Here is a 13,287-nt window from a genome sequence, read left to right as displayed (position 1 = left end):
AGGAGAGCAGTGTGGTGAAGGGATTTGGGTCCCACCGCCCTGGGACTTGCAGAGCGCCTGGTAAGTGTGCACGCTGCCGCAGGCGGTGTTTACGGTGGCGGGGGCCGGTGAGCGGCTACTGAGCCGTGGGGTGAGCAGATGGAGGCGTGGGAGGGCAGTACTGCCCCGTCTCACGAATCCCTGAGCACTGCCCTGCCTGCTAGAGCCGCTGATTGCTGCCCTTTCTTCACCGGTAGTAAAACAGTCACTAACCTGGTTGCTCTCCCTAATACCTCCTGTCATCTGGAGCGGTGACCTAGTCAACCCCAGCCTGGAGAGGCCCCAGGAGGTGGGGACAGCGCGGGCTGCAGCGGCCGCGACGCCTGGGGGAGCTGAAGAGGAGGGGGACACTGCCACCCGCAGCCTCGCGGCGCTCACTGCAGTCCCGACAGCGGCCAAGCCCGGCCAAGCCGGGCGCAATCGGCTGAGGCAGAGGCAGGAAAGGAACCATGTTCCCAGCTCGCCCTTGCCTCTGGGTCCTCGTGGTCCTGGGCTCCAGCTGCGGAGGCTGGGGGAGCCTAGGGGCTGAAGCAGCGCGGCTAAGGCAGTTCTACGTGGCTGCTCAGAGCATCAGCTGGAACTATCGCCCCGAGTCCACATACCTTGGGTAAGGCAGGCGTGGCGACCGGGGGGCTTCTCCAGGGAGGACAATCTATTTCTTTTAGAGAGCATTCCCTTTGCAATTCCAATGCTTTTTTTTTTTTTTTTAACTTCAGGTAGGTAAACACAATTAATAGAAGAGTATAATGAATAAAATAAGCTTGGTGGATGCTCATTTTGCCTCCAGTAATACAAGTTTGTCATTCTGAGGATATAGAAAATATTGTTTGATTGGCTAGATGCTGTTTCAAGTTTGCTGTTAACACAGTTTTGTTAGTATGATTGATTGTTAATTTAATATATTGATTGATTCAAAAGCACCAGGTACCTACCTCTTCACTCCTGTTGCAGATTTTTAGTAGTCTAGTATTTTATTAAACTTCTAGTTACATATTATTTATTCCATGTCCACATAACTGCATCTTCTAAAACTAAAGATGTACACTGTGTACTTTATTGTAAGCAGGTTATTCGATAACAACTGCCATAATTTTGTTGTTTTCTTATAAATGACTTTCAAAACATCAGTTCATAAAAATGCAACATTGCTGTTCTTTTACCTTTTTTCTGCTTCGTGTGACTCTTCATTTTTCTCTCATTCTTAATCACTCCCTGGGATATGGTCTACTCTGGCTATTTTGATAGAGTCACTATTAAAAGGCATATGTGACTTAGAGGGGGGTTAAGTAATCAAACTGTGTTTGAGTTGCAAACTATTTTTCCTAATTGAAAGGTTAAAAATAAGACTTCACAGAAATTAAACAAATCATAGGTTCTACTCAGTATTTCCAGTTAGTTATGTTTTTACTTCTTTTAATGGTTAAACCTCTTAGTGTGACTTGAGTTTTTTTTTTAACTTAACATCACAGTTTAAGCGATTGTGAAAGATGTGTTCCTCTTTTACAGTTTCGAAACCAAAGCAATCTGCCAAGAAAATATTGAAATGTTTTAAGCCTTTTAGTGTATAACATTACCCTTTCCAAATCTTTTCTTTGTAATTGGGTTATTTTGGAGGGCATTGCATCTTGGTCTTGTAATAATAAGAAGTCCCTCTTTTTTTTTTATACAAAAAAAGAGGGACTTCTTATTTCAATATTGTACATTTAAATACATTTAAAATATTGTATTTCAAGGTGATAATCTAGGTCACACCCACACCCTCAGAGAACTGCTGCTAACTAAAGCCCCAAAGGAAGTAGCAGTCTTTCCAACATTAATTGTCCTTCTCTTGGGTAGAACACTAACTTGGTTGCTGGCTTTCCTGTGTCACCCTGTGCTTATGCTTTGGAGTTTGTTCTTTCTTCTGTAATTAACAACAAGAATAACAAGCAGAATTTTGGAGGCGGAATCACATAGGGCAACACCCTGATTCCTATGGTGAGTTCACGCAGGAAGCCATGATTGGTCATCTTATCCTCTCTGCGGCTGAGTTTCCAGAATTCTTAGAAGAGTTGTTCCTCTGGTATCAATTATTGAGTCAAGACCATACAGTGATAATCCAGACCAACTGTCCGTATTTTTGAACCTCAAATCATGTCATTTCTTTCTAGTACTTTTATGTGAAAAATCGAACCTTGTATCTGGCTGCTTAAACTGAGAAGTTGTTCTAAATTGTCCTACACCTAGAGCTAATGATACTCGCTATAAAGAAATCAACATAGACAACTCCATCCTTTGCTAAAGTGTATTTTAGCACAAAGCAAAGATCTTTCCTTATTTCATGTAATATTGGCAGGACAGTGCCTTTTAGAGGTGAAATATATCTTTTATTCTTGCTCTGGGGCTGAAGTGAATGTTTTTGAAAATTTCCCTAAGGAAACATGTTCAATCACACGTATATAGTAACAGATATTGAAAAAAATACATATATATTTTTCCTCAAGTGTTCTAGCTTTATATGATTTTATTATGAATAAATCATCCTTAAATAGTCCTCATAAATGGAAAATTCATCATGCATATTGTTTTCATTCATGTCATCTTTAACTTTCAGACAAATTATTTTCCAATAGCAATTCAGTTGTTCAAATTAAAATAAATATACCTCAGTATGCACACATAATATACACAGGGAAACATATTAGGAAACATACCTCTATTAAAATTATTCCACATAAAAGACTAATTTTTCTTTAGTAAAGATTTTATACTGTCACCTATACTCCTGTATTTAAAGATCTAGGGTTAGGGACGGGAGCTACATTTCAATTGTACATAAAACCAAACACACAAAATTACCATCACAGATAAATAAAAATGGACCTCCACATTAGGGACACGAACTAACATACAGAATCCTAGGGTTCTTGGGCCCTAAAAACTCTAAGAGGTTGTTTAATTCATTTTCAACTTTCATGTTTTAACTTCTTACTTTTCCCCACACCCATAGCACCAATACCCCTAGCAAATAGTTGTCTAGTTTCTACTTGAATGCTTCCAGTGACTGAAAACCCACCACCTTCAATAGCTAGCCATTCCAAAAATACTTACTCATGCCTCCTTTAATTCTGCCTCCAAATATTAACACGGTTCTTGTATCTTACATTTTAAAATTATGAGAATGACTATAATTACAGATTTTTCTGCTCACCGGGAAAACCTGAAAGCTAAAATCCAATTTTCATTATAGTTTTAAAATACTACTAGCTAACATGCATTGAATATTTACAGTGTGCCAGCTCTAAACCTTTTGTAGGTATCAACTTATTTAAAACTTGTAACAGTTCTGTGAGGGAGATTTTACTATTTGTCCCAGCTCACAATTACAGACACAGAGGCACAAACTGATTAAATAAACTTTTCAAGGTTATATAGTTAACAAGGGGTAGACACAGGATTCAAACCCAGACACTCTGAATCTACAACCAGTTCTCTTAGCTTCTGTGCTACATAGATGTCATGGCAAATGTGATTAGTATCCCTCTCTGTTACGCCCCAATTATAGTGGGGCCACTCTCTGGATTAGGAAGCATAACAAAGCCAATATGGGCAACTGGTTTAGACTTTGGTAAGAAATTTCCCCTGATTATCTTTCCTTCATCTTTGAGTTTAAGACAAGGATAGGAATCACGTGCCCATCTTTAGAGACAATGAAGAAAAAGATGGGAAAGTATCCCAGTACTCTCCCTGCTGCCCTCTCTCTGAATTCTTAACCATGAAAACAGTCATCCCTTGGTATCTACGGATATGGAACCTGCAGATACAGAGGGATAACTGTACTAGTCTGTTTTATACAAGGGACTTGAACATCTACAGATTTTGGCGTCCAGGGTCGTCCTGGAACCAACCTCCCACAGATGCCAAGGGATGACTGTACAATGGTTTTTGAATCCTGGCTTTGCCATTATCAACTGATTCTCCTTGGGCAAGTTACTTAAACTTTCCGAGACTTAGTTTTTTCATTTGTTTGTTTTCCAAGTGAATCTCAGGGCCTTGACTCCATTAGCTATCTTCAACTTCTCAGCGAGAAATAGAGTCCACCAAATCAATAGTTCTTTACAATGTTCTCCGGTCACTTAAGACTGTATTTGATTGATGAGCTGAAAAACAGCTCACATATTTATTCATAAGGGATTTGGTCATGTCTTTAATCGTTTAAAATCTAAGCCTAAAGTTTGGGTTCACACTATCATCTTGGGTTCTATTTTAGAAAATTGATTCTGAGTAGCAGGATTGGTTAGGGCAGACTAAATTTATGAAAGAATGGTTATCACAACAGAATATTCTTGAAGACACCAATAATTATTTTATTAACTTCTCTTATTGTTCATATTTATAAGACCTTGGGTTTCTGAACTGCAGTTAAAAATACTGTTATTTCTAGTAAAAGTCTGAGGACATGAGAGATATATTTTGTTGTAATGTGAGAAGTAGATGTCATGTAAGCCTTTCAAATTTATTTTATTTCCAGTTCGAATACTTTTGCAACCTCCTTTAAGAAAACTGTCTACAGAGAGTATGAAGCATATTTTCAGAAAGAAAAACCACGATCCAGAACTTCAGGTAAGCCTGAAATATATTTTTCAATTTTAAAGATAAAGCTCTATGGATAATTTGATATTCGTATATATCTAAAATATTCATTTAGTGATATTTTATAGAAATGTGTGTTTTTGTTATTTCGGCTAGATAGTTGGTAGAGCTCTTATTCATAGTATTGAGAATTGAGAAAAGCAAAGCATTAAGCCAAACTAGGGCCCCTTCTGAGCATGGGGCCCTGTGCAATTTCATGGGTCTCATGCCCATGAAGCCAGCTGTTTTTAACTGTGATTAAAAAAAAAGCTAAACAAAACTTCTAAGTGTTTGAATTTTTATTCATTCATCTAACAAACTATTATTGAGCACCTGATGTGGGTGCTCAGTTGAACTAGGCACTATGGATGCCACAGTGGACACTGAACTAGCACTATGGATGCCACAGTGGACATTGAACTAGGCACTATGGATGTCACAGTGGACATTGAACTAGGCACTATGGATGCCACAGTGGACATTGAACTAGGCACTATGAATGAACTAGGCACTATGGATGCCACACTGGACAAGACAGACACATCTCCTGCCTTCCTGGAGCTTATGGTCTAGTTCAATGAGCACAGATGAGCCTTAGCAAATGATCATTTGCTGGGTCCCTAGACTCATTTAAAGGAACTGTATATGGATGATTCTTTTGCATCTATCTTTCCCATCTCTTCTGTTTTATTTAGTGTGATGTATATAACAGCTATAATTTTTAGAGAAAAATCTCCTCTTTATTTCCTCACCTTTTTTTAATTAAGGAAAGTAGGCTGAATGGGTTTCTGGGATCGTAAATATGGTAACATAGTTCACAGAACTGATAAAGGCCATTAAGAGAGAACTTCCTCCAGTTAAGTCCCCTTAGTCAGTAATTCACTCATCCTTCCCCCCAACCAGGTGAAGACCTCTCATCTTCCCCAGACTCGTCCTTCTATCTCTTTTATTCATTCCATCTTGTTCTGCCTCCTCCTCGGATCTCCCTTTATCTTCAATCTTTCCTTAACTGGAGCCTTCCCTTCTGTCAAAAATCCTCAACAATAAAATGGAACACAACTTATGTTCAGATTCACATCCTGTCTCGAAAAAAAATCTCCCCTTGACTCTGTCTGCCTTTTCTCCCCTTTCCTTCACTACCAATTTCCTGTGGGATTGGTGCATTTCATTCTCTATCATACCAAACTACTCTCCCAAAAGAGGCCCCATGACCTCTTAGATGCCAGACCAATGGTTTCTTTCCAGTTATTTTCCCACTTGACATTACTAGGACATGTAATGCTCCCCCTTCTTGAAACTCTCTCTTTACCTGGTTCCCCTGGTGCCACTTTCCCTGCTAACAGAGATGGAATGGAACTGAAGGGAAGGTGAGGAAATGTAAGTAGGAGGAACTAACATAGATAACTCTTTCCTGAAACTTGGCTCCAAATGGGAGGAGAAATAGAGTAGTTCTGGGAGGGAATGAGGGGTTTAAGGATATTTTAAGAGTTTTATTTAAAAAAGAATGACAGTGACTTAAAATATCTAAGTGTTCAAGGGACGAATCCAATAGAAAAGGAGAGGATAAAAACATCTGAGGGAGAATAATTGATGGAGCCAGACTCAGGAGAAACAGGAAGTGATGTGATTCAAAGCTGGGTTGGATCAGCCTGAGGTGGAAGAGATACTAACCTTCATGGGGGGCTGAGGCATTTTAACATTCATTTTCATGCAACCTCTTCCTGAACTCCCAAAGTTGCTTTATTATGAACCCCTGGAGCACAGGGGTGGTATCTTATTCATCTCTGTATCCGTGTAATAATTGATACTAGGAGGCAAACCTGATGTAAAGGAAAAGTCTCAGATTTTTAATAAGATCTGGTGTGAACACTGCCACTGACTATGTGGTCTTCCTCAGTCCGTTGTCTAGTTCTGTGTTCTTTGTACCTTTCGCTTATTTCCTGCTCCACCCATCTGGTGGGTACGATTCTAGCCATGTGCCCCATTTCTGCAGCATGAGCCCAGAAGTTACGGTAATTACAGGTGGGGCTAAGGCTACAGGACTGGAGGTGTGATGAGACACCTGTCCAGTGAGGTTTGTGGACATGGGGACAGGCGGAGGGGCCAGGCTCATTTTCAGAACTCCTGTCTTGGGCTCTAAAACGGCTAGTTTTGAGTCTCTGTGTATTTTCAAGGAAGATTATGAAATGTTTGTCCCCAAAGGGGTTTTATATTAGCAGCAACAATGGGCTGCCCTGTGTTCTGCAACACATTATTCACCTGAGAACAGGGGATTGCATTAGCTGACCTCCTGCAGTCCTTTCCAACTCCAAAACTGCAAGAAATTGGGTACCTGCTGTGGTAACTTCCTGGGATCTCAAGATAGGCCACTCCTTCCCCCAATTTGGCTTTGGGCACTGAGGAGAGGGTGGAAAAGGTCTTAGGCCATCTGGCTAATGGAGGAACTAAACAGCAGCTCAAACAACATTCAGCCATGTGTTTGCCTACATGCACGAAGGTATTTGGTTTGTATTTATAAAAACATCCCTTTGTTTTGCTTTAATTCTGAAGAAGCAGATAGGGAGGCTAAATAAATATTCCAAAGAACTCATTGCAGTAAGAGGTTAAATAACTTAGAAGACTTATTCTGGGCATCTGGCATTTGCAGCCATTTGATGCCAACAAACAAATCAACCGAGCAAGGCAACCACGGCAACAAAATGCGGTGGACAATGTGACAGCGGTCAGCACCTGATTGGGCTCAGGGGCATTCTGGGCGGTGGGAGTAGCCAGTGGGGACTTCTGCCGGGAGCTAGGACTGAGGGTAGCAGCCAGAAGAGAGGGGTCAGCCAGTGGAGTCAGATGTGGCCAGGAGTAAAAAATGGTGTGGACGTTGGGACTGTTCCAGGAAAGTGGGGGATCTGACCCGCCCTGCAGAAGGTGGTGAAGAAAGCTCTGGTTCAAGAGTCCAGAGAACTGAGTTCTACACCCAGCAATGCCACCCAGTCACTCTCTGCACCCACTTCCCAGGCTTTGTAACCATCTCTATAATGAGGATTAAACTCTGTGGCCTCCATGGTCCTGTGCAGAACTAACATAAAAACACACAAACAGGGCTTCCCTGGCGGTGCAGTGGTTGAGAATCTGCCTGCCAATGCAGGGGACACAGGTTCGAGCCCTGGTCTGGGAAGATCCCACATGCTCCGGAGCAACTGGGCCCGTGAGCCACAATTACTGAGCCTGCGCGTCTGGAGCCTGTGCTCCGCAACAAGAGAGGCCGCGATAGTGAGAGGCCCGCGCACCGCGATGAAGAGCGGCCCCCGCTTGCCGCAGCTAGAGAAAGCCCTCGCACAGAAACGAAGACCCAACACAGCCAAAAATAAATAAATAAATTAATTAATTAAATCCATGAAAAAAAAAAAAACCCAAAAAACAAAGTGTACCCTGCTGATAAATAATAGATCAGAAGTTTAAATCCTTGTCTACCGATGTTCAAACACAATGTCATTTCTAAGAAAAAAAAAACCACACACACACACACACAAACAAAAAGCTTCAGGCACAAGGTCAATATAAACTCTAGGACTGGAGTTCAGTGAAAGGAATAAGTGGGTGGAAAGATAGGAGTTGGGGAAAGATAGGACCTCTATCTCAGAGATCACATTTTATCAATGCCAATAGGAAATTAGTTTTCTATTGTTGCTGCAACACATTACCACAAACTTAGGGGCATAAAACAACACAAATTTATTATCTTAGAGCTCTTGAGGCCAGAAGTCCAAAATGAGTTTCACTGGGTTAAAATCAAGGTGTTCGTAGAGCTCTATTCCTTCTGGAGGCTCTAGGGGAGAATCGTTTCCTTGCCTTTTGCAGTTACTAGAAGCCACCTGCACTCATGGGCTCATGGCCCCTTCCTCCACCTTCAAAGCCAGCAGGTAGCATCTTCCAATTGTTAACTCAGATAGTCCTGCATCCCTTTTATGAGAGATTTTATGATTACATTGGGCCCACCTGGATAATCCAGGAAACTCTCCCCATCTCAACATCTTTAACTTAATCACACCCACAGAGTCCATTTTGCCATATAAGGTAGCATATTCATGGGTCCCAGGGATTAGGACAGGCACATCTCTGGGAGGCCATTATCCTGCCTACCACACCCACCAAACAAAACCCTCCCACAGCATCCTCCATTTCAGAGAATGGCACCCTCATCCACCCAGCCCTCCAAGGCAGAACCTCACCAGCCATCCATGGCAACTTGATCTCCCTCATCCTCCACTCTATGTTCAACCCATCAAGTCCTGACAATTGGATTTCCTAAATAGCTCTCTAATACGTTCTCTCCTGATTATCTCCATTGCCCTAACCTTAAACTAAGTCAAGTCACCAACATCTCTCTCCTGGAGCCTTCCATCTATTCTCTCAACATTCACTCTGGTTTCTCCCCAGATCACACTCCACAAATGCAGCCAGAGGTTTAAAAACCAGTATGTGGTTCATGTCACATCCCTGCTTCCAGAAACTCTTAGGTTAAAAAGCAAAAGTCTAAGAGGCCTACAAGGCCCTATGTGACTGGACCTCTGATCATGCCTTTGGCTTCACTTTCTGCCTATCTCTCTTACCTACTAAGCTCTACCTTCCCATGGCTGTCAGTTCTCTGAATAGGCCAAGTTTTCTGGCACCTCAGGGCCTTTGCACATGCTAATCCCACTCCCTGGAATGCCCTTGTCTATCCCTTTGCCTCTTTGCCTTTGGACTTCAGTTAATGCATCACTTCCTCAGGGAAGCATTTCCCAACCCTGATTCCCTCCCTGCCTCTAAGATTAGACTAGATGCCTCTGTCAAATGCTCTTAAGAGAATCCTGTACTTTTCTTTCATAATATGAACCACAGTTTGTAATTCAATATTTGTGTGACCATTTGTTAAAATCTGTCTTTCCTTCTATTTTCTAAGCTCTATGAAGGCAGGGGGTACATCTATTTTACTCACCATTGCAATTCTAACACCTAGGATAATGTGAGCACTCAATATTTGTTGAATGAATGAATAACTACAAGGTGGGGGGCTGCAATACAAACAGGTGGTTAAAAGCTCAGTATCTAGAATCACGCAGATTTAAGTTTAAATCATGGCTCTGCCTCTAATTAGCTGTATAATATTGGGCAAGATATTTAAGTTCTCTGAGGCTCAGTTTCCTCATCTATAAAATAAAGATCTTAATATCTACCTCAAAGATGTATTGGGAGGTTTAATGTAAGGACTTAGAGAGCTCAAACATATCAAGAGGGACGTTTATAATTATCGCCACTGCAAACAAATGCCCGTTGAACTCCATGACTACTGTAACTTCCCTCTCCTGCTCCTGTGATTCCTAATGGGCAGAAGCCAACCCCATGAGAGCTTATGGATGGCTTGGAAGTGAGAACAGTCAATTGTCTGAAAGAGGGCTTTTGGTGACAGGTTCTCAAGCTTTAGAGGACATCAGAATCACTCAGGAGCACACATCTAAAATGCAGGTTCCCAAACCCCACCTCCAGAGACTCAGGTTCATTGAGGCTGAGATAGTATTTACTTGGGAGTCTGCCTTTTAGTTAGACCCTCACTGATTCTGATGCAGAGCATCCAAGGACTACACTTTGGGAAATTCTAATATATGATTCTTCAAAAATCTGACTCAAATATCAACTCTTCCCTTAACTCCGCAGACAGAATTGGTCCTTTATCCTCTCTGCTCCCGTAGCACTTGGCCCGTATCTCAGCTGTAGCTCCTACCAAATGTCTATCTCTAAACGAGCTTGTGATCTCCTTAAGGACAGGGACGGTGCCTTATTTATCCATGTGGCCCCAGAGCCTAGCACAGTGCCTGGGATGTAGTAAGTGAAACCTCACTCTTGATTTCTGCACCCTAATCTGTTCTCCCCGCTGTGTCCCCATCAAAGTAACTGATAACATTATTTATCCATTTGCTCAGATCAAAAACCTTGGTGTCATCCTTGACTTCTCTCTCTCAAGTGCCACATCCAACTCCTCAGCAAATTTGCTGGCTCTACTGTTGAAATGTCCAGAATCCAACCTCTTCTCCCCACTTCACTGCTACACATGCTGGCCCAATACACTGTTGTCTGTCGTTTACACCACCTGGTCTGCTTCCACTCTTGTCACTACACAGAATATTTTCTACACAGCAGCTAGGATGAACTTTTTTAAAAAAATTATTTATTTATTTATACAGCAGGTTCTTATTAGTTATCTATTTTATACATATTAGTGTATATATGTCAATACCAATCTCCCAATTCATCCCACCCCTCCCCCCCCCACTTTCCCCCTTGGTGTCCATACATTTGTTCTCTACATCTGTGTCTCTACTTCTGCCCTGCAAACTGGTTCATCGGTACCGTTTTTCTAGATTCCACATATATGCATTAATATACGATATTTGTTTTTCTCTTTCTGACTTACTCTGTATGACAGTCTCTAGGTCCATCCATGTCTCTACAAATGACCCAATTTTGTTTCTTTTTATGGCTGAGTAATATTCCATTGTATATATGTACCACATCTTCTTTATCCATTCATCTGTCGATGGACATTTAGGTTGTTTCCATGTCCTGGCTATTGTAAATAGAGCTGCAATGAACATTGGGGTGCATGTGTCTTTTTGAATTATGTTTTTCCCTGGGCATATGCCCAGTAGGTTGAACATTTAAAACATATCAGACCATGTCTCTCTGTTGCACAAAGCTCCAGTGATTTCCCATTTCACTTAGAAGAAAATCCAGAGTCCTTACCATGGCCCATAGGGGGTGATCTGCCCCCTCCACCCCCAACTTTTCTCACTCTGGCCACACTGTTCATCTGACTGTTCTTTGGATACATCAAGCTCCTGCCTCAGGGACTTTGAATTTGCCTCAGGACCAGAGAACAGTCTGATTTGCTCCCTGACTTCATTTAGGTCTCTGAGGTCTCTCCTTCAGAGAGATCTAAAGTAGCCAGTCACCCTTCCTACATTACCCTGTATAAGTGAAAATGAACATCTTTCTTGACCCAAGATGGTAGTCTCCCCAGGAATGACAGTGGATCAGAATGGAGTGGACATGGTCAGAACTATTTCTTCTACTCTCTTAACTAGCTTTGGGCCCAAGCCAAGTGTTTCTACCTTCCCATCCTTATCTTCCTGCATGTAATATAGAGTTAATGAGCTGGCAAAGCCTTCTAGATTGAAGATAAGCAGGTCAACCTCAGGACTGAGAGGAATGACAGCAATCACCCGTGGGGTTTTCTGCGTGTTTTTCTTGCTTAGCAGCTCTGTCTTGGTAATCCTGAACACAAACATATTTTAAATCCTTGTTTTCATAGGACTTCTTGGACCTACTTTATATGCTGAAGTTGGCGACATCATGAAAGTTCACTTTAAGAATAAGGCAGACAAGCCCTTAAGCATCCATCCTCAAGGAATTAAGTACAGTAAATTCTCAGAAGGTAAGAGGAATTTAACATCCCTCTGACAAGGGAAAACGTACAACTCTTTACCACCTGTGTCAAACATTTTAAACCATATTGTTGACCAAGTTAGAGAAATCTCCTTTCCTGCAACTGGTAATTATAAAAGTTGTTGCCTTTGTAGATGTCAGAGAGGAAAATGAAAACGTTCTGGGGTCATCTGGACCTCAGTTTTTTTGTAGGTTCTTGTCTTTTAATAGTTGGATGGGCAAGTTACCTAATCTTTATGAACTCCAATATGTTCCTCTGCAAAATGAGAATAATAATACATATATTGCAAGATGGATTAAGGCAGGGGTCTGCATACTTTTCTGTGAAGAGCCAGTAAATATTTTGGGCTTTGTGAGCTATGGAATCTCTGTTGCAACTACTCAACTCTACTCTTTAGTACAAAAGCAGCCATAGACGATATGTAAATGGATGCACATGGCTATGTCCCAATAAAAGTTTATTTACAAAAACAGGCAGCTGACTGGATTTGGCTCATGAGACATAGTTCGAAATAGCAACATAGGACTAGCCTGGCACATAGATGGCACTTAATAAGTGATATTTGGTGGTGACGGTGGTAGTAGAAGTAGTATTAAAATTTTGGACATAGTGAAGTACTTAAGAACATAAGCTTTGAGGGCAGACTTTAATTCAAATTCCAGCTTTACAATTTCTGGTTCTATGACCTTAGCATCTCTGACCTCAGTTTTCTCGTCTATAAAATGAGAACGATTATACCCATTCCATAAGATTACTTTGAGGATCAAATGAGATCACTTAGGTAACAAACTAAACGTGGTTCCTGGAACCTGGTAAGCCCTCAATAAATAATGACAATGATGATGATGATAACAATGATGGTGAAGATCATGAAGATGGTGGTGATAAAAATGACTGCATCAGCCTCAGGATGGTAAGTACCCATGTTGATATTGTTCTGATTATTTCCATTATGTTGATGTTCAGACCACATTAAGCAGAGCAGAGTTCTGTTAGGAACTGATATAAGAAAGTTATCCATATTGTAATAGATATTGGTATAATAACATTTAAAAATAAATTTTAATCCTTCATGATTCACAAATCTTCTTTTTCCCATGTGTTCCAGACATTATACCTTTGAAGAGAAGAACTGAATAGGAGAGTGGTTTACAATGTAG

General features: G+C 41.2%; 2 protein-coding genes across 3 annotated transcripts in view; one reads left to right on the top strand and one right to left on the bottom strand.

Moving 5' to 3' along the window:
- The window catches only part of FIRRM (FIGNL1 interacting regulator of recombination and mitosis), a 366,159-nt gene that overhangs the window by 212,330 nt on the left and 140,542 nt on the right, over positions 1 to 13,287 (bottom strand). The gene's annotated exons all lie outside the window — the stretch shown is intronic.
- Positions 223 to 13,287, top strand: part of F5 (coagulation factor V) — an 82,420-nt gene continuing 69,355 nt past the window's right edge. Inside the window, exons 1-3 of the mRNA XM_059935936.1 lie at positions 223 to 646; positions 4,550 to 4,641; positions 11,993 to 12,115. Of these exons, the coding sequence (XP_059791919.1) occupies positions 489 to 646; positions 4,550 to 4,641; positions 11,993 to 12,115 (373 nt within the window). The 5' untranslated portion in view covers positions 223 to 488. The remainder of the gene's footprint in view (positions 647 to 4,549; positions 4,642 to 11,992; positions 12,116 to 13,287) is intronic.

Source organism: Balaenoptera ricei, chromosome 1 (assembly GCF_028023285.1).
Source record: "Balaenoptera ricei isolate mBalRic1 chromosome 1, mBalRic1.hap2, whole genome shotgun sequence".
NCBI classification, from domain to species: Eukaryota; Metazoa; Chordata; class Mammalia; order Artiodactyla; family Balaenopteridae; genus Balaenoptera; species Balaenoptera ricei.
The sequence above is the reverse complement of the archived record's forward strand: the minus strand, read 5'-3'. Positions and strand labels throughout refer to the sequence as shown.